Source organism: Rattus norvegicus, chromosome 5 (genome assembly GCF_036323735.1).
Source record: "Rattus norvegicus strain BN/NHsdMcwi chromosome 5, GRCr8, whole genome shotgun sequence".
NCBI lineage: Eukaryota > Metazoa > Chordata > Mammalia > Rodentia > Muridae > Rattus > Rattus norvegicus.
The window spans coordinates 40,751,495-40,778,259 of NC_086023.1; the positions used below are offsets into that span (position 1 = coordinate 40,751,495).

At 41.4% G+C, this 26,765-nt stretch overlaps 1 protein-coding gene across 8 annotated transcripts in view; it reads left to right on the top strand.

Annotated features, from left to right (window-relative positions):
- The first annotated feature begins 1,018 nt into the window (after positions 1–1,018).
- Positions 1,019–26,765, top strand: part of Fbxl4 (F-box and leucine-rich repeat protein 4) — a 73,642-nt gene continuing 47,895 nt past the window's right edge. For 3 of the 8 annotated variants that reach the window (NR_172642.1, NM_001395576.1, NM_001395577.1), the window contains exons 1-4: positions 1,027–1,156; positions 12,733–12,842; positions 13,575–14,156; positions 23,932–24,277. Coding sequence is in view for 7 of the 8 variants with exons in the window: in NM_001395576.1 (NP_001382505.1) it covers positions 13,645–14,156; positions 23,932–24,277 (858 nt within the window). In the remaining variant the exon portion in view is untranslated. Of the gene's footprint in view, positions 1,157–4,365; positions 4,451–12,732; positions 12,843–13,559; positions 14,157–23,931; positions 24,278–26,765 lie in introns of all 8 variants that reach the window. The other 5 variants (XM_017593342.2, XM_063287582.1, XM_017593343.2 and 2 more) reach the window with 3 other exon arrangements.

Genomic DNA, 26,765 nt, shown 5'->3' on the forward strand with positions numbered 1-26,765 from the left:
CACGTTTGCTGTTAGAGGCATGAGCTCTTAGTTGCTTATGCCGCCATACCTGGTGCTTGCTGCGATGCTCCCGTATGTACTTGTGATGGATTCTTAACCATCTAGAATCCCAAGTCTCAACCCTTCCTTGCATAAATTGTTTTGATCATGATGTCTTCTCACAGCGATGGAACAGGAAGTAAAGTAGAATTAACAAGTGTTCTTTCTATTTTGCTTCTTCAGGAGAAATTTGGAAATGATGAATGGTTCAGCGTGTTATTGAAAGTTTCCCATTAATAAGGCTGGAAAGATGGCTCTTTCTGTGAACCTGTTTGGTTCCCAGCATCCACTTCTGACAGATCACCACTGTCTCATTTCAGCTCCAGGATATCTGACCACTTCTGCCTTCCATGGCATCTGAACACCTGCATGCACGTGAACAGGACACACACACACACACACACACACACACACACACACACACACACAGAGAGAGATTAATAAAAAATTAAAATAAATCTTAAAGTTTGTCATTAGTGGAAACCTTCTGAAAAGGCAAATGTAACGACAGCCAAAGAAAGATTCCTTTGAAAAGAAATGGAGACTAAGGGAGACCCTTGACAGCATCTTCATCACAGGTGGTCGGGTGAATATGAGCCTGAAGGTTTGTTTCTGCGGGCTGAAGAATTTGTTAATTAATTGGTGTATTGGCCTGCTGAGAACTTCTACTGCCCTAGAAGTTCTCATTCTACTGCTCAAGTGCTGAAGGGCTTTTTGCATAATACTTGGGTTAAGTCACCAAGTCCGAAGAAGCTTCAGCAGAACTACATTAGTTTTGGAGGGCTATCTTTGGAAGGACGAGTAGTGTAAAGGTTCTGCCACCCACTGCCAGTTCTGGAGCAAATGGGCCATTTCTAAACCACCACTGGCTTTGCTAAGCAGCTCAAAAGACAAGCAGTCCGGTAGCAGCCAGCCTGGCCCTGGCCCCGCCCTTTGCCAGGCCCCGCCTCGTCGTCGCCAGGCCCCGCCCCGCCTCCGGGCCTCGGTCTTCCTTCCGGGTCGCGCTGGGCCGGGCTCGCCGCCGCGGCAGCAGCACGGGATACTGGGAGCAGCCTCCTGCTGCCCACGCTGCGGGCTTGTGGCGAAGCTCTGCTCGCCCAGTCCCGGACCCTGCAGGGTACGGCGCTTTCTTCCTTCCTCCCTCCTCAAGGTCTCGACGTCCCCCTCGGCGTGGGCGGGGCCGGGCGCGCGCCACTCTGGGGAGCGCGGGGCGGAGGCTCTGGGCCCACGCGTGCCTATGGTGCTGTGCTGCTGTGCAGGCGGAGACCGGACGCGGGTGCGGCCGTCTCTTGTCCGGGCTCTCTTGGGCCTGACGCGCTCACGGCGAGCTGCGGACACTCGGCCTGCAGGCTGCGCAACCGTGACTTCCCTCTCACGCGGGAAGGTTTCTGTCCAAGCAGGCTCAAGCCACGAGATGCCAGGCTGCAGCCTTCTTTCCATGGTCTGGGGTGGGCCCAGCCACTTGTCACTATGTTTTGCGCTGGGGTTGGTTTTGCATTTCCTCTGTTTCCCAAGTGCTCCTAGTCCCAGAGCTTTTGGGATTCAATTCTACTTGCAATCCACAAAGGATTAGGAAGTTAGCTGGCTGTGGCCCACTAGTCTGCTCTGTTGGGAGCCACCCGCTCCCTCTGCTTCCTGCGCACACTCTCTGGTCTGAGTTTCTAAGACAGGCACACTGCTTATCTTGCACACTCTTGTCCTAGCGATAGTGAATATAGGGTCCCTCGCACTCCTGTATCTTGGAGTAAGTTCTTGGGTGGAAGTTCAGTCTTACTTGGTGGCTCTAAATAATAGACAGCCTTGAGTATTCATTGAATTCCATTATTTCCAGACGTGAGTACCAATTTTAAAAATTCCTGCCCCAAGTTTTGGCTCTTTTGAACCCTGTTCTGCCTTTGCTTTCAAAGTCAGAGTGGTCAGGGCCTAAGACCTTGGTTGTTTTTGGTCTCATTGCTGCTGTTTTACAGTGTTGTTTACAGCTGATGTTTCACTTCCAAATATGGTCGTCGAATAGAAGCTTCCTGGTCTTTCCTTGTCAAGACAGTCTTATTACCCAGTCCTCTCAGTTTGGAGGAGTTAATATTTGCCATCTTTGCTCTAACATTGGAGTCCTCTTTGACCTTAAGAACGTGCATTGTGAATAACCCCCACCCCTCCTCCGTGCACGTGCCCAATGGTTTGCTGTTTTGGTGTGGGAAAAATAAAGCTGTACCTTTTTGGTTATTATTAGCTAGTGGCTTAACCATAATTTGTTGAATTCTGTTCTTCCTGACAAGTGCTGGTATATGGTGGACACTTGTGTCTATGTGTTCTTGAGACTTTCTGAACTGATAGGAGCGACCTACTTCCTGGGGTAATGCCATGCTGCTCTTGTTACTCCAGCTTTACAGCGTGTGACGATTTGAACCTTGTCTGGCATATTGTGAACATCACTGAATATTTTTGTAATGAACATTTAGTTGGGGCCAGATTGGATTTCTTTTGCATTTGAGTGTTTGTTGAGCTGGAGTGCGCTCTCTCTCTCTCTCTCTCTCTCTCTCTCTCTCTCTCTCTCTCATATATATATATATATATATATATATATATATATATATATATATATATATATTTCTCGGCTGGGCTCCCTTAGAGATTTTGTTGCCCCTGGCTGCTGAGAGCTGGGCACTGTACCCAGTTGAATTCCCTGTGTCTTGTCCTTCCCCCTAAAATGCCTTGTCAGTTTTTGAGATTTGTAAATTTGTCTCCCCTTTGGCCAGTTGAATTAGTGGACATTCTTAAATAACCCCTCATTTTGCTCACTCAGTTCACCCTGTAGAATTACTCCACACAGAAGCTGATTCTCAGTCTGCACATCTGTTGATGTCTTGCGATGGTCTTCATGTGTGTAGGGTCAAGTCAGTCTTTATCAGTGCTAACATTCTATCCCTGTTTTCAACCCAGGTAAACTCATTGCTCCTCTCAGATATCTCTTTGAGTTTCATCATTCCAACAGGGTATCCCAAACAGAATCAATTTCCTGTGTTGATATAGTAGATATGTAAATAATATTCGCTGCTTAGTATTTTGTTCTTTCCTGATAGAAATGTGTATAAGTGTGTTTCACATAGTCTGTGGTATAGCTTTCTGAAGCTTCCACTTAGTAATAATCACTGGTGAGCGTGTTTTTATATAGAATGACATCTTATCTTTTAAAGGCCTTTTTGGTTCATTACTGTAGGAGCAACCTAACGTTAAACCAATCTTCTCTTGGTATTTAGAATAGTACACATTTATTTCTGCTACAGGTGAAATTACTGGGTCATTTCTGCATGTAAATAGCTTATTCTTGTTTCCTATGTCTCTTTGCTTGGTGTCAATTAGTCTTAGTTTGAAGATATTAAGTGGAAAATTCCAAGGGTAAACAGTTTGTAGGTTTTAAATCCCGTGCTATTCTGAGTAGTGTGATGAAAGTGCATCCCTTCCTGATCTGTGAACTATATCTTTTTCTAGTCCAGCAAAACACCATACGCCCATTACATATTAAGTAACAGACCGGGCTATCAGATCAGCTGTGTTCAAGTAACCTTTTTTATTTTTAATTTAATGTTGCCAAATTTGGCTCAAGAATACTGAGTTTAGAAATCCAAGCAGGTCAAAGAGAAGCCAGCCAGTAAATATTTCCCTTATGATTATGCATGTATGGGGCGTGCATCTATATAGAAAGCAGCATAATCTACCTAGGATTCTCTGCTATCCATGGACCACAGTGGGATTTCAAAACATCTGGTGATTGAAGGACATTATTGTATATATTTGCATATTTGTTTATTTTCTTGGTGCAAATGATTACACTGTTGGGTGAAAGAGTACTTATAACTTTTACTTTTGCAGGGTTTCCTTCACAGCATCCTTTAATATGACTGTTGATAAGGAGACTAGGAGATGGGTCAGTGCTTAAGAGTGTTTGTTGCTTTTGCAGGGGACCTGGGTTTGGTTCCCAGCATTCACAACTACTTGTATCTCCAGTTCCAAGAGATCCAGTGCTCTCTTCTAACCTTTGTAGACACCAGACAAGCACATGGTATACATTCATACATGCAGTCAAAATACTCAAAAAACACAAAATAAAACATATAAATCTAAAACAGTAAATTTTTAAAAAGCTCGATAGCACTCAATAGAAACAATTTATAATGCTGCTTTTGTCATATTGTGTCAAGAATGGTTACAAGTTTGTGATTAAGTCCTACTTAGAAGCCAAGAGTCTGTGGATAATTTTGGAAGGCCTGGGGCACCTGGATCAGAATCAAAGCACTGTCAGACTATGCCATTTTGTGCTGCCCACAGGGTGATATGACAATGGCCACATGACACTAGCACCTGCAGTCAGCTGTGTTAAAGGGGGAGAATCCTGAGTCTTTCATAGTGAGCTGTAAGTAAACATTCCTGTCTTTTGGCTGAAGATGGAGACATGCTGGTTATTTTCCTAGATAGTTAACAGAACTGTGCTGTTGATCCCTAGAGAGAATTCCATATCTACCAAGGCCATTTGCTGTAAACGTCAGTACGCTTTTGTTTGAGACATGCAGAAATACACTTGAACGCCGTATTGAGATAACGGTCACTTTTTACATTTGGTAGCATGGGGATGAAAAATGCTATCTTTCTATTGTTTTAATATGGCATGATTGATAAGGTTGAGTAGCTATTTCTTTTCTCATCATTTGAATTTTCGTTATGTACCATATACCCTTTGTTTATTTTTTATGGGATCCTCTTTTATTGACTTGTTATAATTTTTTATATATTGGGCCATTAAGATTTGACAAGCCATTAGTATTTTTCTCAGTATTGTTTCCTTTAATTTTCATTTGTATGTATGTGTATTGCTGTGTGTCTGGCACCCGTGTGTGGGTACCTGCAGGGGCAAGAAGAGGATGTCTGATTCTTCCTCTGCAGCTGGAGTTATAGGCAGTTGAGAGCAGCCTGGGCTGGCTGCTGGGAACTGAAGTCAGGTCCTTGGAAGATCAGTACGTATTCTAACCACTGAGCCATCTCTTCAGTCCTTACTGCCTCTTTGAAAGTTGATTCTAAGAGCATTTGCTATATAAATATCTTGATTATATTTTTCTTGAAACTCATATAATTTTAATGTAATTTAATAATTTTCTTGGAATGCAAATTATGACCCAGAGTGAATTTAAAAGAGTTATGCCATTTTAGTCAGTAGAGATCTATGATACTGCACATGAATTTTTGCTAGATAAGTTATCTGTAAATCTCAAAACAAAACAACCCCCCCCCCCAAAACCCGAAAGCGGAGTGAATGTACTCTGCTGTACAGAAATGGATAGATAGTATTTGGGTAAATTAAATGTGTATAGTTAGTGTGGCTTTAACAATTGGGGATGCTGTTTCTTTTCTTTGTCTTCAACCTCACATCCCTAGATTTTAGTTAAGTGTATGTGTCTGTATGCCTATAAGTCTCTCTCTCTCTCTCTCTCTCTCTCTTTGTGTGTGTGTGTGTGTGTGTGTTACAAATTCAGGGTTCTTGCCCCACCTTGGGACTCATCCTGTGTGTGGACACCAAACCCTGGCATTATTGCTGATGCTAAGATGTACTTGCAGACAGGAGCCTGGCATGGCTGTCCTCTGAGAGGTTCTGCCAGCACCTGACTGAGACAGATACAGATACTCATAACTAACCATTGGACTGAGCCTGGGGACCCCAATGGAAGAGTTAGGGGAAGGACTGAAGGAGCTGAAGGAGATTGCAACCCCATAGGAAGAACAACAGTATCAACTAACCAGACCCCTCAGAGCTCCCGAGACTAAGACACTGACCAAAGAGCATACATGGGCTAGTCTGTAGCTCCTGCTACATATGTAGCGGAGGATGGCCTTATCTGGCCTCAGTGGGAGGGCATGCGCTTAGTCCTGTGGAGGCTTGCTGCTGTAGAGATGTGGGATGCTAGAGGAGTGAGGTGGGAGTGGGTGGGTGGGACAGCACGCTCTTAGAGGCAAAGGGGAGGGGAGATGGGATGGGGCATTTGTGGAGAGAGACCGGGAAGGGGGAACAACATTTGAAATGTAAATAAATAAAATAAATAATAAAAATTAATACAAATTAATCTACTAATTACTTTTTTCAGCCAAAGAAACATACTAAATATGACTTAGGAAAGATATAGGAAACTGTTGAAAAAAATCAACCTGTTTTCTTATGCCTTAAAAAAATTCAGAGTGCTTCTAAATTCCGTCTTTTCTGTATAATCTTTCTTGTCCATGATGAGACAGTGAAGGAAATGGTTAAATGTAGATACCATACATCTGTAAGATACTCTGTCTGTCTGGTAGCCTGTGGTTACCAACACCTTCACTGTGCCAGACAGCATGGTGGGCAGAAAGAAGCTTCCATATCTGTACCCCAGAAAATAACCATTCAGCTCATCCTTCAGCTCTCCTTAAAAAAAAAAGATCCCCTTTTCTATTCTTTAACTAAATTAAATGAGTTTGGTGAAGTGTTTTGGAAGTTTAGATGTACTTGTTAAAGGATCCTGGGGAAATGGGAATGAGAGTCGATTCTGCAAAGTAACCATTAGTATTCTTCATTTTAGTTAGGTGTGAATCCAGTCTCCTGCATGTTCCACTTTCTCACAAGATACCCGACTTCCGGAGATCAGGCCCTAGCCCAGACTCCTTGGATCACATCCCTACTGTCTCTAGGGGATACTTTGAAAACTGGGAGAGTTTCCCCATTCCTTTCAATTTTCTATCATGTGGGTTCCCTGCTTTCAAAACTGGATGGGAATCATTTTTCTCCATTGGTCCATTAAAGAACTCCCCTATATATTCTGCATTGGAGCCTGTGTTTATCAGGCTCTGTCACTATAACAGATACCTGAGGATCCATTCAAGAACAGGAAGGGTTTATTTTGGGTCAGGAGTTTTGAGGTTCTTGTCATGGTCACTTATCTCTGTTGTCTAGGACAATGGGGGCATAGAACATTATAGCAGAGCGTGTGAGGAAGGCCCGTTCACCTCATAGAAGTTGGGAGTCATGGAGGAGCCAGGGTCCCCATGTTCTCTTCAACTCCTTCTCTCTGATGATCTCTTTTCAGTAGACCTCTCCTCTTACAGGCTCAAATATCTCCTATGGTACTTAGAGGCTGGCATCTAAGCCTCCAACACAGCCTTATTGAAGCAGGGGCAGGAGCAGGAGCAGGGGCATTGCAGTCTTGTTGGAATCTTTAAAGAAAATCTTTTTGTTCTTAAGATATTTAAAAAATAATTCTGTTTTAAATTGTGTGTGTGTGTGTGTGTGTGTGTGTGTGTGTGTGTGTGTGTTTGAGTGTGTGGATTTGTGTACACTAGTGTGGTGCTCCTGGAGGCCACAGAGGGCTGTTTTTGTCGGTTGTGAGCCATCTAAGAAGAATGCTGGGAACTTAACTTCAGTCCAGGCAAGAGTGGTGCACACTCCTTTTTTTTTTTTTCTTTTTTCTTTTTTTTCCAGAGCTGGGGACCGAACCTAGGGCCTTGCGCTCACTAGGCAAGCGCTCTACCGCTGAGCTAAATCCCTAACCCTGATGCGCACTCCTAATGCCCGAGTCATCTCTGCCACTGCCCGCTACCAGCAAACAAACCAACAAGAAGATGGATTAAGTGGAGCATAAACTTAGGGGAAGAGAGGCACTGAAGGTTTAAGATACTGTCTTCATATCGTTTTTGCTGTGCTATATGTTTTTCCATATGTTGTAAGCGTATAGAATTAAAATGTAAATAATTGTGATAAAGGAAGCTAGGCTTTTGCTAACTTGTGCTTTGCTACTCAATAGCATACCTGGTTCCAGGACAGCATTAACCTTGCTGTGTACTCTTACCCCATAGGCTTGTCTTGGTTTGTCTCTTGTCTTAGCTCTTAGTACTCGTTCTCCCACCCAGTTTCCCCTCTCTCTGTGAGAACTTTTACATTTGTGTTTCTTCTGGTTCTCCACAATCAGCTCATGTCCTTAGCACAGATTTGGAGTGCTAAAGCTGTTTCATATTTGAGAAAATAGCTGTCTTTTGCTTCTCCAATCATATCTTTCATGACTCTTTCTTTAATTTCAATCAGAGTTCCTTTGTGGCCAGAGTCAAGTCTCTTTTATGTATTCAGGACTGCTTTTGTACTAGCAGAAGTTGCCCCTTTTTGACATTCTCTTTGAACAGTAAAATTTCAATATGTATACTATTCCTCCTTGGATAGCTTCAGGGAAGTTCGTGCATTTAATTCTGGCCTATTGTGTTTCAGGTTTTATTATCCATTTTCCTCCTTTTTCTTCATATCAAGATATAGACCTTTTCTTTTTCTTATGAACTTTGTCTTGAGGACTCACTGATTTCATTTCTACGTTTATTTTAAGGTTGTTTATTATTCTTTTTGTGGTAAATTTATATAAACAGGAAATGTTTATTGAGTTCGTATTGGCTTATTCTTTATCAGGCATAGTTAAAATAGGATATGTTCTTTGAATTTGAGGAACTCATAATCTGTTGTAAAAGAAACATCTTTGCAGGTGAGAAATAGGACTAAGAGAGTCAAGGGAACATAAATGGTCAATATATCCTCAAATGGACCTTGGCTGAGAGGAAGGAGGCATAGCCACCCATACCTCAGCAGAGGACTTGAAGATAACAGGCATGGACACTCAGTGCGAGGGCGGACAGGAGCATGGGTCTCAGTATGGGGCGTAGGGGAGACTGGAAAAGAAGGGAGGGGAAGACAGGTGCTAATGGGGTTGAATTTTGTTGTACCTGTTGTACCCAAACCCTTCTTTGAGCATTTTCTTTCTCTATATAATTGAGGAGGAAGAGGAAGAGAACCTAGGAGAGGAAAAAGAAGTTCCTAGAAAAGCAGAGAGGATATAGGGATATGTGTTACTGTACACAGCTAGAAGGGGCAGGGATAAATGTTGAAACTAATTTAAATTCAGCTAGTTGAGTGCAGTATGAACCATATTCAAATATAATTCCACTCTTGCGACCTTTTGTTCACATTTGGATTTCTAGATTGAACCCTGAAGTCCTTTCCTTACTAGCATTTCTTGATGCATTTCAGTCATTCGGAAATGATAGGCATCGATCATTTCATGATTTGTTCCCACGTCATACCTGCGGCTGCCTTTGGTACTGCTACGGACTGCTAGCCACCCCTTCTCTCTGTCCCTTAGGGCCACATCTCTGGGAGGCTTTTTAAGTGGTTTGGGCGACCTGCTTTTTCCACTGTCTGTGCTTTACTGTCTGCATCTTCTGTTTTCCTAGATTTTTCCACTTTCCTGTAAGTTGAGAATCTACTTTAGAGTTTTAAACTTGTTTTCCAGGTTCTTGTATTGTTCTGCATGTGGATCATTCTGACTCCACTTTTTGTTTATTGTTCTGAAGTCCCCTTTATCTCTCTCCTAGACAGGCTTCCTAGATCTCTCTCCTGCTATCCAGCTTCTTTCTGCGTTATTGACTCCTATCTTACCTCTGGTTTGCATGGTAAACATATATCCTCCCTTGAATCTCTCTTGACTTCTCTTCTCTACTGTTAATGCTTTGTATGTAATTGTATTATTTAAGTTAGTCAAGCACTTTATAATAGGAAAGATGTGATTGAAAAATAAAACTGTATTATAATAAAACCATATTGTATAACAAGGTGCTTCCCAAGGAGTATGAGAGTCTCAAGGTACAACTCAAGGTAACTCTCAAGGTAGTTACGTTGTGTTCCTTGTTTGTACTTGTATAAAGTTTGCTGTGTCCTGGGAGTTTCTTGTAGAGGGCATAAGGTCTATGTGCTTATAAATAAGCACCAGGGAAACCAGGAATGCTAAGCCCACAGGCTTCTTTCTTCAACAAAGGGATGTGTACCTGTTTCTCACCCGGAAGTGAGAGTGGATGCAGTTATGGCGATTGGTGCTACCTTTAGGGCCGGGCCACACCTGAATCCCCAGACTACTGTCTATCCCAGACTCTCCCTCCCTAGACCTTTATCTTTAGCTTTGTTTCTCAGTCAATCGAGCTCATCCTTAGGGGAGGTGTTACATGTACATTATAGCTCTACACTGTCTGTGACAGATCGCACCAGATCCTAGGCCCTTGAGCAATAAAACCCATCTTTATAGAAGAGGTGACCTTTGCAAAAGAGTTTCGCTGTAGTTCCACCCTGAGCTCTTCTGCCCACATGGATTTGAGACAGGTGTTGTCAGAAAACCTTACCCAAAGTCCTACTGTCCTTAAATATCTCTACAGCAAACTGGCCAGTGCCAGACTCTGAAAGTTTGAAGCAACTAATGGAGTTGTGTTGAATGACATTTCCTTCTTGACTCATGATCATTGGTCCTCTGATGGCTGTTTGTGGAGACCCCACAGTTTCTCGCCTCATAATCACTATTGATAAGGAATTGAATTAAGTAGTAACTAAACCTGAAGGTCACTCTCTTGCCAACTTTGGCTTAATAGCTGCAAAGTCCTATTTTTATATGCTGCAAGAGTCTTTACAATAGCTTTTTGTGTGAGCTTGAAAATTTCTCCCTAAAGGTACATTTTATAATCACTCTTTTTGCACTACTATAGTATTCTAGGTTTCAAGCTTAATTTTACAAAAATTAACTAGAGATTCTTTTTATTCAGAATTGAAGAAAACAAAATTTCCATTTTACATTTCCAATCTGAAGAAACTTCACCATATAACATATATTCACAATATATAACTCAGGTTTTTACATGTATTCCTTAATGCAAATTTTACTTAGCTTTTACACAGCTCAAAAATACTGTTGCCCATATGACAGGCTCATTGGTTTTTACGGTATCCTGTAATCTGCAATAGTAAAAGCTAGCTGAGATCCTTTTGCCAAGAATGATTGTGAGGACTGACATTAATGAAGATACCCCTTTTTGAAGATGTTTCCTAGGTTCCATTACACTGCTTTCTGAGTAACGGTTTTGAGAAATGAAGTGGGAGCTTAATTTGGAGTAAGAGGCAATGTCTGACTGTCCTTTTGACCAAAGTGCTCTCCTGTGGCACATGGCTTTCCTCCCTGCATGCCTCACTACCTTTCACCACAAGGTCTTACTCTAGTTGTTCTAAATTTCCTTGCCCCAGAGGGTGCAACTTCTAGCAGCTCTTCAGCAGCTGACCCCTTTGTGGTTCATTTTGTAGTGGCTGGGTTCACAGGCATGCATGAGTCTTCAGAAAGGGTTTGGGTTTTTTTTTTCCTCTGTGGAAACATCTTTACAAAGAGACTTCACATTTGTGCCTACCATGTCCGTAATGTTCCTAGTTTGAAACTAGTTTGCTTTTCCAGTTTTTTTCCCTCTGGTGAGTGGAATTCCAAGCTGTAAATGGTGTAAATTTGGCCGTGTGCACAGCATATGCCTGATTGAGTTGACACTGTGCGTGTAGTTTTCTGGTGAGCGAACCAGTTTGTTATCTCTGGTTCCATGGACAGGATTCCTTCTTTTTTGAGCTTCATGAAGGTTCTACCAACATTCCCTGTGCTTGTTGGATTAGTAATTTTCTCTCTGGTTGTTAGTGTGTTCTGTTATAACCATTCTGGCTAATAATGTAAATCTGTGAGTCAGGTTAGGTCCAGTGGGTATCCTCTACTCCAGATTTTCCTGTTTCTCACGAGTGTGCATTCTCTACACTTGTTTTACACTTAACCCTTTATTATTGTACTGGCTAGAATTTTATATAGCATCTCAATGTGTTTAGACCAGGATGGCATACAAGGGCAGAAGATGCTGTTGTGTATTTTTAGATTATTCCAAGCTCTTTTGGTTTTGTTCTACCTCATCTTTCTATCAACATGGTGACAAACACAGTATGCATGAAGCCACATATTAAGAAATGAAGACCATTGCCTGGGCTCAGTATTTCACACACAAAAAAATGTATTCCTAAGTATAAACCCTGCTAAAAGTATTTCTGAGACAAATGCAGGACCATTTGGCGTCAGAGCGTAAGCTTGCATGCTGACAGGCAACATGGGTCAATAAGAAGAGTATTGAGACATGAAGTAAAATGTAAGGGTTAGAACTGGGTTCTCTAGGTTGCCAGAGAAGTGCTGTCTGGCTGGTGAAAAGCCTTAATATAAGGAATGTAGAATGTATCTTGTATTTCAGAAACAGCCATTGGAGGTTGGGATTAATACAGATCATAGTTTGTAATCTTAGTGCTCAAGTTTTGGAGGCTACACCATTGCTGTACTTAAAAAAAAAAAGGGTGTGTGTGTGGAGAGAGTTTTGTATTTTTCTGCATAGAAGAAGTTAGAGGCAGGACATTACGAGATTAAAATAAACGTTTAGTTTCCCTCTTCATGTTGACAAGCAGTGGTCTTTTTACTAACTTAACAACAGTAAATTAGTAGAGATGGCTTGAAACAACAGTGGCCTCTTGGGGTCTTCTTGACTGTTGAAGGTTACAAACTAGTCCAGAAATGTAAAGACACTGTTTGGCTCTCCTAAAATATTTCTTCAGGCATAGATTGAAGCAAAACAATAGGTTTAGTACGGTTTGTTATATTTTTTAATCAAATTCTGATAAGCAAATTAAAAAAATTATTAATTCAGGATTGTCCACAGATTCTGACAAATATAGCCCAATTGGAAAGTTTCATTTTTAAATTATCTTATGCTTTCGATCTCATCACTTTTCTATTAAAAATGTTTGTTTAAACTCTGTTTCAGGCTGTCTCATTTCAGCATCTGTAGGCGAAAGCAGTATGCGTGTTTCAGACACGTGCATGGGTACCAGCTCCTGCGTTCCCCGAGTGTGTCACGTGACCCTTCGAGCTGGGGTGAGTGATTCCTAAGAGTGTGTGGCAACAAATCAGATGCCAGGAAGCAGAGAAGTGCCTTAACAAATAGCTCTAAGGGTATAGATTAAATGCCATCTGTTGATCTGTGATATGTAAGGCAGTTAATTTCGTTGGTCTAATTAACTGTCATCTTGAAAAACTGTATTTCCATAATGTGGAATCTGTACATAGCATGTTTGGGAAAATCAACTAATTAACCACAGGGAATCATAGGACCAGGGTGTTGGCTCGGCAGGTAAAGGTGCTTGCTGTGCCTAGCAATAGAGGAGTGTTCCTGAAAGTGTGAAAGGATGCCAGTGCCTGAGATGATTTGAGGTAAAGGTAATGTGTTACTAGTCCATGACATATTTTAAATAACTTTAATTTTAAAAGTCCAAGCAGTTGATATTTCTTGAGTGATGGTTATTTTATATAAAATAAGACTTAGATTCATACGTCTTCCATTGCCTTACATTAGCTATTTGTTCTCCCTTTAGCATGAATTTATATATGTTAGTTTCTTACAAATTATATTAGGCACATTGTTTGTGCCACAGATCATATTTATAGTTGAAAACTTACATTTTCAGATTTCATTTTGGGAAATGACACTGGGGATGACTCCTCTTTGTTGCTGTATCCATGCATTTCTTTCTTTTCTTCTCCTTTCATTCCCTTTTTTTTTTTTGCTTATTTAAATTATTTTACTTCACCAAGCCATTCATTTTGTAGACCATCCTTCAGAGTTCATGCATCTCACCGAGGACACCTGACCTTTTGAAGCTTCATAATTCACGACTAGATGTCACCAGTGTTTCCCATGTTAACAGTTCTGACCATGTTTTATTATATGTGCCTTCGGCGTCGAGCCAGGACAGCTACGAGAGGAGATATGATGAGCAGCCATAGGACTATAGTATCAAACAGCCGGACTTCCCCTCTCAATGCAGAGGTGGTCCAGTATGCTAAGGAAGTGGTGGATTTCAGTTCCCACTACGGCAGCGAGAACAGCATGTCCTATACCATGTGGAATTTGGCAGGTGTACCAAATGTCTTCCCAAGTTCTGGCGACTTCACGCAGACGGCTGTGTTTCGAACTTACGGAACATGGTGGGATCAGTGTCCTAGTGCATCCTTGCCATTCAGAAGAACGCCGTCCAGTTTTCAGAGCCAGGACTATGTGGAACTGACTTTTGAGCAACAAGTGTATCCCACAGCTGTCCATGTGCTGGAGACCTACCATCCTGGAGCAGTCATCAGAATTCTGGCCTGCTCGGCAAATCCCTACTCCCCAAATCCTCCAGCAGAAGTAAGGTAAGACTCATTTTCTCATTTTTAATGACCGGGTCATGTGGATGGAAGGTCGAGCTGTGTTAGCCCTGGAGGTGTTGTTTTGTTTTGCTTTGTTTTGTTGTTTTTCTTCTTTCTTATTGGCTGCACCAATCTTAAGCCACTTAGATAGCTTTGATTTTGAGAATTCTTTTCTTAATGTCCTGATGAAGAAGAGAGATCAGTCACATGAAAATTTAATGTGTACTTTCTTCCTAAAACACCTCACATTATAATCATAGAGTATGTTGTTTTCCTGTCACAGAATTTACCATAAATGAAAGGCATAGTTTAAGGTAATGGGGACGTGGTGCAATCTGCAATGTCATTAAATATCAGGACTTCTAAATTTACTTTAAAGCCAACATCATGCTAACTGTTTTAAAATACTTTTAAGAACAAGTCAAGATACTCCTGGAGAGTGAAGCTGTTGAGAGGTCCTTAGGAGATTAGCCTTGATGTTAGGTGAATGCTTTCATAGTCAGTGTGTTCATCTGAAAATACATGCTAAGTATTAACGAATTGCTGAGTTCCCCCTGGAAGTCTGTTTACATCATTAACCTGTAGAGCAGCCCCATGACTCTTGCTTTTGTACATTTCTCTGGGGGATGGTATGATCACGTAGGCCAGCAGTCTAAAGTTATGAAATGCAGCCATGCATACATGTCCTTCCCATGTGCCTGCAACCCATCCTTTTCACCCAAAGGTACTAACCTCTTACAAAGTTTTCTTGGTGTCATTTCCATAGCCTTGTAGATATAAGCAAATAAATACAGTATTTTTCTTCATCCATACCATAACCAGTGCTCTGGTTGTTTTGTAGCTGATTCCTTTCACTATGAAGCAGTGAGACAGACTTCCGGTCGTTTCTTTCTTGTGGCTTCATGTAATATGTCCAGTCTGTGTGTCCTATTTATAAATATGCCTTAACCGATAGCTGCTTAGCTTCTGCTAGTCTTCTGCCATTATAAACATTAACGTACAGAGTAAAGTCACCATACGTCACTTTACTCTTCTGTAAGTCTGTGTGAGATCGACACCCCCAGAAGAATTGCTTGGCCAAGGAGGTACATATTTGTATGGAGCCAGACTTCCCTCTGAAGGGTTTGTACCTGATTATATTTCCACAAGAAGCGAAAATATGGGCACACTTTGTTGAAATACTCACAATGTTAATACTTTTCATAGTTTTGTAATTTGGTGAACATGTTCTTTATACTTATTAAGATTCTCTAGCTGTCTCTGAGGTTGGATAACTTCCTATATGTCAGCACCATTTATATATCCCTTTCCTTTGATTATCTGGTCATTTGTCTGTTCCTCTGTGACTTGTTGACCTCTCCAGCTTAGACCTTTATGTTACTCTTAAGTGACTCATTCATTGAACAGTTTAGTGTCTCTCATGTACTGGGTGTTTTTCTTACCTGTTAAGGATACATCAACAATGTACATAATGAGAACCTTTGCCCTGTGAGCTTATTCCAGTCGGCAGTGGCTCGTAGGCACCTTTGACAGGTATCTGAAGTGTGGGACCCCAGATGCTAGTGTAGGAGAAGTGAAGCCCAGGGCAGCTCCCAGCACACCGCTGGCTTGCCTCTCTGTGCTTGCTTCCAAGGAGCATATTCCAGTCCTGCCAAGGAGCAAGTACAGAGGTCGGCTCTACTATTGCTGGAAATTGCTTTGATAATTTATTGTGTACAGTGTTGTTAATGAATTATTAAAAACACAAAACCATCATCTTATATACAGACTCCTTTCCTGAAAGGTAAAAAACAAAACAAAACAAAACAACAGGTATTTGGACAAGATCTTTTCTCATGTGCGAATTATGTATAATATCCTGTCGTTAGTTATCATTCTTATAAAGTAATCCACATTTTAAACACCGTAAACACTGTAGATTCGAGATTTATGACACACACACAGCCTTTCCTCTGAGTCCACGTAACTGTTGCACAGTTGATTTGATTGCGTAATTTTAAAACTTAAGTTGTAGATGCTTCTGATTTGCTCTATTGATTTTTAGCTTTATTCCTTGGAAAACACCAATATATTTTAAGAGAAAAGGTGTCAGATAAATATGTGTTCCTACAGTGTAAGAAACTTTGTTTAGTTTTGGTTTTTGGAAACACCCCCAAGCTGTCCTGGAACTCACAGCAGTCCCCCTCCTCCATTCTCCCAGTGCTGGGATTACGTAGTGCAAAGAAGGCATTTTTAAGTTTTACTATGGTGAGCTACAGAGAAGGTGTGATCTGGAAGGAAGATGAAAGATTCTTACTCTGCTTAGATTCAGTAACTGTTAACATTTTGCTGAGTTTCCTTAGGCAGTGGGAAACATTCACTGGACATCCCTTCTCTGTTGGGAACAAAACAGAGAACCACACAAAGATGGCTTTTGTTCTGAGCTATAAACCATCCTCAAAGTGGATTGTGACATTTTAAGGGACATGTACTGGCTGGGGGGAACCTAATATGTCTGTGGCTCTGGGAAGGCTGATGGAGTGGTTTCCTCAAGGAAGTGAATTCACTCAGGGTTGAGGGTGGCTCCAGCAGGATGGCTAGGAAAAGTGGAGAAGGATAACACCTTCCTTCTTAGGTCAGTGTTGAAGAGAGAAAAGCCTAAATTCCATTAGGGGCTGTGAACCTCAGAAGATTGGTTTAAGGTCTGGACTAGAGACAGGTTTCTAGAATTTGATGTATCAGAGCTGTCTTGGCACTGATTTTCCAGAAGCTACAGGAAGATTCCTACTCGTGTGTAGTTATTTACTGTGGTATTGTTCTGGGAGATACCATAAGGAGAGGGGGTACTCAGAAGAGAAAGGTACAATTCAGTGTGGTTTCAGTCTCCTATTCCAGTCTGACTACCTGTCAGTCTCTAGCATGTCCTGTAGGACTAGAAGGGGGACTAACAAACCTGACTGCATGCTGCTTAGTGGTTTTGTTAACAGGGTTGCAGAGGAATGTCCTATGGAACAAAGCAGGACTGTCTGGAGGACAAATACAAGAGAGCAGGGGCCATGAGAGGGAGAAAGGAGGCAGCTTCTGCCAACTATGTTATATGGTAATTGACAGATCATTTACTTTGCTTGATATACAGGCAGTAGAAGTCAAATGAAAGAGCAATACCATTTATCAACAAAATTACTACCACTTATATCCAGTTGGCATGAATCTCGACTGAAGAACAATTTTACAGTCATGTGTGTATCTTTGTATGTTTGCAACAAGGTACATTCTCTTTCCTTGTAGTTAAGGAACACTCTGTCTTTTTTTTTTTTTTTTTTTTTTATTAACTTGAGTATTTCTTATATACATTTCAAGTGTTATTCCCTTTCCCGGTTTCCGGGCAAACATCCCCCTCCCCCCTCCCCTTCCTTATGGGTGTTCCCCTCCCAACCCTCCCCCCATTGCCGCCCTCCCCCCATAGTCTAGTTCACTGGGGGGAACACTCTGTCTTATACTGGACTCTTGCCTCTTGTTTAATTGAACAGCTTTGTGGCATTTAGGAGTTGAAATGAGTTAGAGAGTGTTGGAGTCGTTCAGGAATTTTATCTAGGAAATGAGTTTCCTATAGTCTTAAATATTCAAAGATTTAAGCCATGCTTTCATAGTTTTTGTGATTTTGTCAGCCAATAGTATAGGAAATCACAGGCAGTTCTATTGATTTTGGTGTCTTTTTGACCTTTTGCCTAGTGCCTTCTTAAGAGGAAAAGGAAAGAGGTGGTTCAGAGTGACCTGTGGCTGAGGATCAGAAAATAGGCTGGCCCAGGATTACACTTTAGAAGCAAGAGAAAGAAGGTGAGGAGGAAGGCAGAAAATGACAAACTGTTGTCATAATAAGGAAACTGGGATTGTGTTATTGGGGGGATAATGATTAATGATTTGTTTCATCTTTTGAGTGCTCAAAATACTTTGATAACACAGTAAAGTTAGGAAAGCCAGGCAGCAGAGGCTGCCATGGGGAGAGAGAATTTTCTGCCAAAAGAAGTTGCTTAAGCAGCAATTTCATGAATTGCCGAATCCTGGTTCCCTTAACCTTGTAGACCTGGGATGGTAGTTTTATCATGAAGTCAGAATTGAAAGGCCAGGCCTTTCACACAATGGCAGCATGTTACTTTCTACTTAATGGTCTGCACTGTTGTCTCTTACGTACACAGGCAAGCTCTTCTATTTGATGGGTTTTGTTTTAATCTTCAGAAGAGAATCTTCTAAAGATAACAGATAAGGCAGTGATATTTATGGTTATAGAAACTATAAGGGTCCCTGTTAATGTTTCTTGTTTTGTGTTGTATGATGCCCTTGGGGATGAGTTTACTAGAATTCCCATGGAGTATTCTACTTCTGAGTGGATCCAAAGGAAAGAAAATCACCTTCCCAAAGCAGCTGTACTTCTGTGTCCAGTGCAGCACTGTCCTGAATAGCTCAGTGCCCATCAACAGATGAATTCATAAAGTAAATATAGCATGTAGCTCAGTGCATATTAGCCAACAATAAAGAAGAATAAAATTTTGCCATTTGCAGCAAAATGAATGGACATTATGAGTTCTTCAGTTATGGAATAAACCTGACCTAGAAATACAAGCACCCCGTGTTCTTCCTCATGTATGGAAGCCAAGATACTGACAACCTGAAAGACCAGTGACCGTTAGAAATTGAGAGGACTGTGATGGGGACAAGGGTGGGTTAGGAAGCCTAGGTTTGAGCACTGTATATCACATACATGTTTGAAATACCTTGAAGATAGGAATGACCATGTTTTCCTACTCTTTTCTCTCAGGGTTGGGGTCCTATGCTCTTCTTAGCTCCATTTTGGCATATGAAGACAATTAGAATACATATTAGTGGCTTCCTTTTTTAGATTTCTTCTTGAGTTTTATGAACTTTTGTTTATTTCAGTGTCTATGTGCCTTACTCTAATTTATTTTTATTTAAGGTCAAGGAAATAGTGTGTTACATAATGAAAACAGAATTATTAAATACTATTCTAAAGATCTAAGTGTTAATAATCAGTGAATCATAAATTCCATCATCAGGAGATATGGCCTACTTTGATGTTAGAGATTACTATAAACAATTTGTGATCCTGTCAGTGGTCATTCTTTTATATTGCCTGCCATAAGCTCTTTGGAAGGCAAGTTTTAAAATAGTATCTATTGAGAGTTAAATTCTTCCCTTATTATTAAAGATAGGTTCTTTTCTCACATAATACACCCTGATCACAGTTTCCTCTCCCTCTGTGCCTCCCAGTTCCTCCCCACCTCCCCGTCCTCTGGATCCACTCCCTTTTGTTTCCAGTCAGAAAAAGAACAGGCTTGTAGGAGATAATAATAATAAAAGTATAACAAAATAAAATATATATACAATAAGATAAAACTATCGCATTGAAGTTGGAGAAGGCAAATCAACAGAAGGCAAAGAGCCTAGGAGAAGGCACGGGAATCAGAGATCCACTTGTTCACACACTCAGGAATCCCGTAAAACACTAAACTGGAAACCATCATATATATGCTGAGGATCTGATACAGACCAGTGCAAGCCCTGTGCATGCTGCCTCAGTCTCTGTGAGTTCATATGAGCTTTGTTCATATAAATTCAGAGCCTTGTTTTCTTGGTGTCCTCTATCTCCTATGGCTCTTACATTCTTTCTATCTCCTCTTCCTCAGGGTTCTCTAGCTCTAAGGGAAGGTGTTTGATGGGGAAATCCCATTTATGGATGTGTTCTCCCCACCATGTTTTGACTGTGTATTTTTATTTGTTCCCAATCTGCTTTAGCATGAAGCTAAACTGGGCACTGATCTATGAGTATAATTGGAGCCCTTTTATCATACCTTTCATTTAAGACCCATAGTATATGGTTCTGCCCTAGGTTTCTAGGCTATCTAGTCTCAAGTTCTTCCAACTTCTAAGCAGTGTTGTATATGGGTTCCATCTCTGGAATGGGCCTCAAGTCAAATCAGTTATTGGTTGATTACTTCTATAAGCTTTGTGCCATCATTGTCCAAACAGATCTGTGGTCTGGACACCATTGTAGATCAAAGGGGTTGTGGTTAACTTGGTGTTTATGTTTCTCTTTTGGTAGCATGCAGCACTCCTTCCTGTATCAAAGATGTTAGAACATAGGGGTGAAGGCTGTATGTAGGCCCCAGCTCAATTTCTCTATGCTCAGTGAGTTGTGTAGGTGTTATCTTCTGCAATGAGACCTGCTAATCAGTTTGTGAAAGCAAAATATTGCCTTGGAAACAGCCTAGGTTGTTTGGGGGTTCCTGTGGGGCTCTTTTGGCCAACAGCTCAATAAAATGCAACCCAATCTTGATATTAGAAGGTTCCTTTGGTAACAAGAGGTGACCAGTTAATACTCTGTCTCCTCCATTATTCCATGATATTATTTAGATGGACTTCTGTTTTAGGGTTTCATTGCTGTGGAGAGACAACCATGACCAAGGCGACTCTTATAAAGGAAAATGTTTAATTGGGGCTGCCTTACAGTTTCAGAGATTCAGTCCATTATCATCATAGCAAGAGGCATGGCAGTCACAGGCAGAGATGGTGCTGGAGAAGGAAATGAGAGTTCTATATCTAGATTTAAGGGCAGGCAGCCAGAAGGAGACTATATTCCATAGGCAGGAGGGTCTTTTCCACACTGAGTGAAGCTTGAGCATAGGATCTCAAAGTTCACCTCCTCGGTCATACATTTTCTCTAACAAGGACACACCTCCTAATAGTGCCTAGTAGTGGGCCACGCATTCAAATACATGAGTCTATGGGGGCCAAACCTATTCAAGCCACTACACTTTTGTGAATGTATATATTTACAACATTTCTGCTATATTAGGTTTCCATACTACTCCTCAAATGACACTTAATTTTGGTTGTCTTTCCCTGTATTCTCCCCTTGTCCCCTCTTCCTCTACCTGGAATGCACTTCTTCCAGCTCCCCATGTATTCACAGTTCTGTTCTATTTCCCTTTACTAATGATATCTGCACACTCCAGTCCCTTACCCAGTACTTACCCTCTTTGTTTCTGTGGATTGTAGCTTGCTTATCATTAACTAAACAGTAATGCCACATGGGCTTTGAATAGGAAAGGCCTGAAAGTCTCCTATATTTGAATGTTTGGTCACTAGGGAGTAGAACTACTTTAAATGGGTTAGAGGGTGTGGCCATGGATAGGTATGGTCTTGTTGGAGAAAGTGTGCCACTGAGGGTGGGATTTGGGATTTCAGAAGCCCAAGCCAGACCCAGTGGCATGTTCTCTTCCTGCTGCCTGACAATTCTGAGCTAGAACTCTTGGCTCCTTTTCCAGCACCATGTTCTGTTCAAGTTGTCGCCTGTGCCAATGAGTTCAAGGCTATTCTTCACTTTCTCTTCTCTCAAGTTCAAGGTGTCTGGTTTTATGGCGAGGTCTTTGGTCCATTTGTTGTTGGATTTTGTACAGGGTGATATGTATGGATTTATTTGGATTCTTCTACAGACAGTTTGACCAGCACCATTTGTTGAAGATGTTGTCTTTTTCCAGTTTTGGGTGTCTGTCTTCTTTATCAAAAATCAAGTTTCCATATGTTTCCATAAGTGTGTAGATATTTGTCTGGAACTTCATTGATTGATGTAACTTTTGTGCGTGCGTGTGTGTGTGTGTGTGTGTGTGTGTATGTGTATGTGTGTGTGTGTGTGCGCGCACACATGCCAATAACACACTGTATTTATAACTATAACTCTGTAGTACAATTTGGCTTTTAGAGTCTCCATTGAGAAGTCTGGTGTAATTATAATGTTTTCTTAGGTATTAGGAGCTGACACTTTCTAATAGGGATGGACTAGGAGGTGATGGGGTCCTTTTCCGGGGGCTGGGGGGCTGGGTAGTAGGGTGTTCTGCCAGGATCTGGTTAGTTCTTCAGGAATGGGGCAAAGAGGGAGAGGAGGCTGTGGCAGGTGTTGTGCTGCCGAGCTGACAGAGACTTAGGGGTTGGTCTTAGAAGAGAAGAGGCAGAGGAGAGATCTGCACTTAGCCCACCTGCTTCCCTGGTCAGAGTCGAGCCTGTGAGGTTTGGAATACAGAAAGTAGTGGGGAAGGGAACTGAGGAGAAGATCTGGCTGGACCATTGGAGATGGGGCAGGGACACGGTATGCTGTAGCAGGTGGGGACAGAGCTGGAGATAACTGGTGGACTGGACTTGGAGAATCGGGGCAGAGCTGAAGATCTGCCGTCATCCCACCTGCTTCCCAGGCAGGAGCCAGAACAAAATTTATCTCATTTTTTTTAACCTAAGTTGACCTCTGTTAGCCAAAGGAAATAATTATATGCTCCTTTTACTCTGTTATATCTGATAATAATATTAGAGTAGTTAATTATAGCCTATATGAAACTGTTAACTATGTGGTGTCACTATTTATGAAAAATCTTATGTAATTTTAGGGAAGTTTTATAAGAAGACTTACGTGGGCATGGGAGAATAATAGAAGTACATTGTACATTTCACTGGAGAAGACATCATGAGTATAGATTCAAGTTAGTTGTTCCTTTACTGTGAGAAAAGTAAGGATAATTTCTTTGACGGGGAAATGAAGGTTCTATCGTAAGGACAGGAGAGAATGATATTCTGTTGTTATATGTTAGATACTTGTTAAATATTACAGATAGACATGTGACTAAAAGAATAAAACATGGCAATTCAGGATAAGGGCATATAAAACAATTTCCTGAATATCTGGACAAATTTAATGACTGCATTTTAAAGACAGAAAAACATTGCTTGAAGGCTGGGAGATGACTGAGTCCATAAAGTAATTGAAGACACGAGTTTCATTCCCAGATCCCATGTGAAAACAGAAGGGCATTTTCTTAGGGTTTCCATTGCTGTGAGCAGACACCTTGACCAAGGCAACTCTTATAAAGGACAGCATTTAATTAGGGCTGACTTATAGGTTCAGAGGTTCAGTCCATTACCATCATGGCAGAAAGCATGGCAGCATCCAGGCAGGCCTGATGCTGGAGACAGAGCTGAAAGTTCTACATCTTGATCCGAAAAACAGCTGGGTCTCAAAGCCCACCCCAAAGTGACTTCCTCCAATAAGGCCACATCTATTCCAACAAGACTATACCTTCTAATAGTGCCTCTCCCAGGGCCAAGCATACTGAAATCATAGCAGACATGGTGGTATATACTTGTCAGCTCAGTGTGAGCAGAGGTGGAGACAATCGTAACAAAACCAAAACAAAACCAAGGTGAGTGGTGCCTGAGGAATGATACCTCGTTGCCTCCTCTGGTCTCCATACAAGTGCATCTGCACATGTACACTCTCCCACACAGAAAGAACATGGGGTTTTGAGTTTTCCTGGGGCCAATAACACAAAAAGTGCTGAAGAGGAGACATCTGTGAAGTAAGAGGACCAGCTTTGCTGCCGAGTTAGCTGAGAATCTGCTTTATTATGTGTATTTCTTTTTTGTCCAGGTTTATTGTTCTGCCAAACTGAATTTGACTCTTTAGATACCCTTAACTGTTAATTCTCGTCTCTAACCAATGTGAAATCTTTGGAAAAACACAAAGAACTTTTGGATGGCTTGTAAAAATACTTTTGGTAGAAAGATCTGACATTGAGTGTTTTAGTTTTAAAAATAATATTGTGGAAGTGAGTCTTGCATTTGGTTCTTTTCGCCTCATTAGATTGCTTTATTTCACACAGTACTGGTGGGGTAGGGGTGTACACTAAGAGTGCTTTTGATCTCACCCTAACCTGTAGGCTGTTTCTTTCTTTGGCAGATGGGAGACTCTTTGGTCCGAGAGACCCACGAAGGTGAATGCTTCCCAGGCTCGCCAGTTTAAACCTCGTATTAAGCAAATAAATTTCCCCACAAACCTTATACGACTGGAAGTAAACAGTTCTCTTCTGGATTATTACACCGAATTAGATGCAGTTGTGCTACATGGTACGAAGGACAAGCCACTGCTCTCTCTCAAGACTGCACTTGTAGACATGAATGATCTAGAAGATGATGACTATGAAGAGAAGGACGGCTGTGAAATGGACGCTCTTAACAAAAAGTTTAGCAGTGCTACCCTTGGGGATGGGCCAAGTAACGGGTATTTTGATAAACTACCATATGAGGTAAGCCAAACATAATTGCAATATTGGATATAGTGTTACTGGGTTTTAGTGCTGAAACAGATGCTTGCTTTGCCAGGTATCAGAAGAACAGTAGTATTGGAGAGGCATATAAAATCTGATGCATTAGAGATTTGGGGCTTGGGAAAACTAAAGACACTTAAAGAATTTAACTTTTATTTTGGATTGACTTCATAGATTCTGGACAAACTATTAACTTGTGTTGTTCTATCAGTACACAGTAAGAACCCAGTACATTTATTAATAATACCTTGTACTTCACCTTTCTTAATTATTCAGTCTAGTAGTATGTGCCTGAGTTTATACCTGTTCTACTGGATAGTAATAGGTGAATGCTTATCTCACTTCATAGCCACAGCTTCCCGGAAAGTCATCTTTACCAGCTGTCTTAGGGTTTTTATTCTGCACAAACTGCATGACCAAGAAGCAAGTTGGGGAGGAAAGGGTTTATTCAGCTTACTCTTCCACATTGCTGTTTATTACCAAAGGAAGTGAGGACTGGAACTCAAGTAGGTCGGGATGCAAGAGTTGATGCACAGGGAATGGAGGGATGTTTCTTACTGGCTTGCTTCCCCTGACTTGCTCAGCTTGCTTTCTTATAGAACCCAAGACCACCAGCCCAGGGACAGCACCAACCACAATGGGCTGGGTCCTCCCCACTTGATCACTAGTTGAGAAATTGCCTTACAGTTGGGTCTCATGAAGGCATTTCCACAACTGAGTCTCCTTTGTGATAACTCCAGCTTGTGTCAAGTTGACACACAAAACTAGCCAGTATACCAGCCCTTAGTCTATGTTCTACCTCTTTAAGTTTTGGTCTAGGCTGCTCAGTGTTCCTAGAGAAACTTGTCTGATACCTGGCTTGAAATCTTATTTTCAGTGTGTCTGTCTTCTTAGGGAGTCCTTCTGTGGTTATTTAGCCTTCCTAGATCCAGACATCAAATGCAAGGAGGATTCTGTAGCTATGTAATGTCAAAAATCTCTCCCCACCTGTTTCTAACCAGGTAAACCAGGTGTTTATGCTTCCCTTTGAAAACATTGCTTGATGCTCAAAACCAATTTGGTCAGCTTTTAAACGAAAATGTGCTGTGTCACATCTGTAAAGTAGCTAAAGTTGTTAGGTTATAGAAGAATATAAGGGTACAAAGCATTCACTCAATAGGTGCAGACCCAGGGGTTTGCTCAGGCCTTTATTGGGCAGGGGACAGCACAGATTGTTTAAGATCATCCATACCTTAAAGGGGAAAGGGACGCCACATGGGAAGGTGAGCTGGGAGAGAGGGGGATGAGATGGTGGTAATGTCATTCCTTGGGGCTCTAAAATCTGTGTGGTAGCAGTTCACCTCTAGAAAGTGAGTCAGCTTTGCTTTTTGCCCACTTCCAAAAACTATTTAGATAGGAATTTAGATGTAATATATTTAAATGATTTAAAATTTTAGCAAAACCTGAATATAAAAAAACAAACTGCCCAGCTCTTAGCATTAACAGGAATGGTGGAGGCTGAGGGAAGAGAATACCCAGGATGAGAACAACTGTGGCTGGGAACACCAGCATGGCTGTGTGCTTCAGCATTAGCTGTGTCAAGGAGTACAGGGCATGGAACTGGGTGGAGATGCCACATGCACAGCTGCATGCACACAGACAGCAGCTGCAGCTCACCCTCGCCTTGCTGAACTGTGGGCTGGACTGTACCGGAGAGCATTTACCAAGAGCTTTGCTTCTTTTCCATCCAGCCAGGGATCTTCAGGGCACTGCCTTTTCTCAAGGCTTAGTAAAATTTGTTGAGATGGGGTCAAAGATAGTGTAGAAATAGTAAATAATTTGCTAAAAAACCAGAGTAGATGCGCGATTATAATATGCTTTGTCTTTTTGTATAACATTTTGAATGGGAGAGAAGAATATGGAATAATAGCTAATATTCCCGAAACTGCCCATATTAAGCAGGCCATTTTATTTGTGTGCTTTATTCTACAATGAAGAGCATATAAATGAGAGAGTGTTTGTAAACTTGTTGTAGGTGTGATCTGCCTTAGCCGTAGGAAGCAGGGGGCTTCAGTAGAGTAGGAAGGTTTCAGTGGTGTGGATTGGGAAATTTTAACTTACTTATATGTGAAAGGAAAGAGATATAGATGGTTTCAAATATGTCCCAAAGGTTTAGTCAATACAACACACTCTAGAGAAACCAGGATGTAGAACCAGCATTCTTGAGAGGACACTGATTGCATGTGATATAAAAGGATGTCCTGTAAACAGTCAGTGTGCTGAACGGTCTCAGAGATTAGATTGAGGGTTGAGAGTGGATAAGTCAGCTGGGGAAGGGACCCTTTTGAACATCCCACATCCTCTATTCATTGTGTTCTTCTAAAGGAGCTTCAGGCTAAGATGTACCTCTCAGCAACTTCATAGACACTAGATACTATATTAGTAAAGATGAAGAGATGTGTTTATTTGGTCTGAATCTGTCACCTTT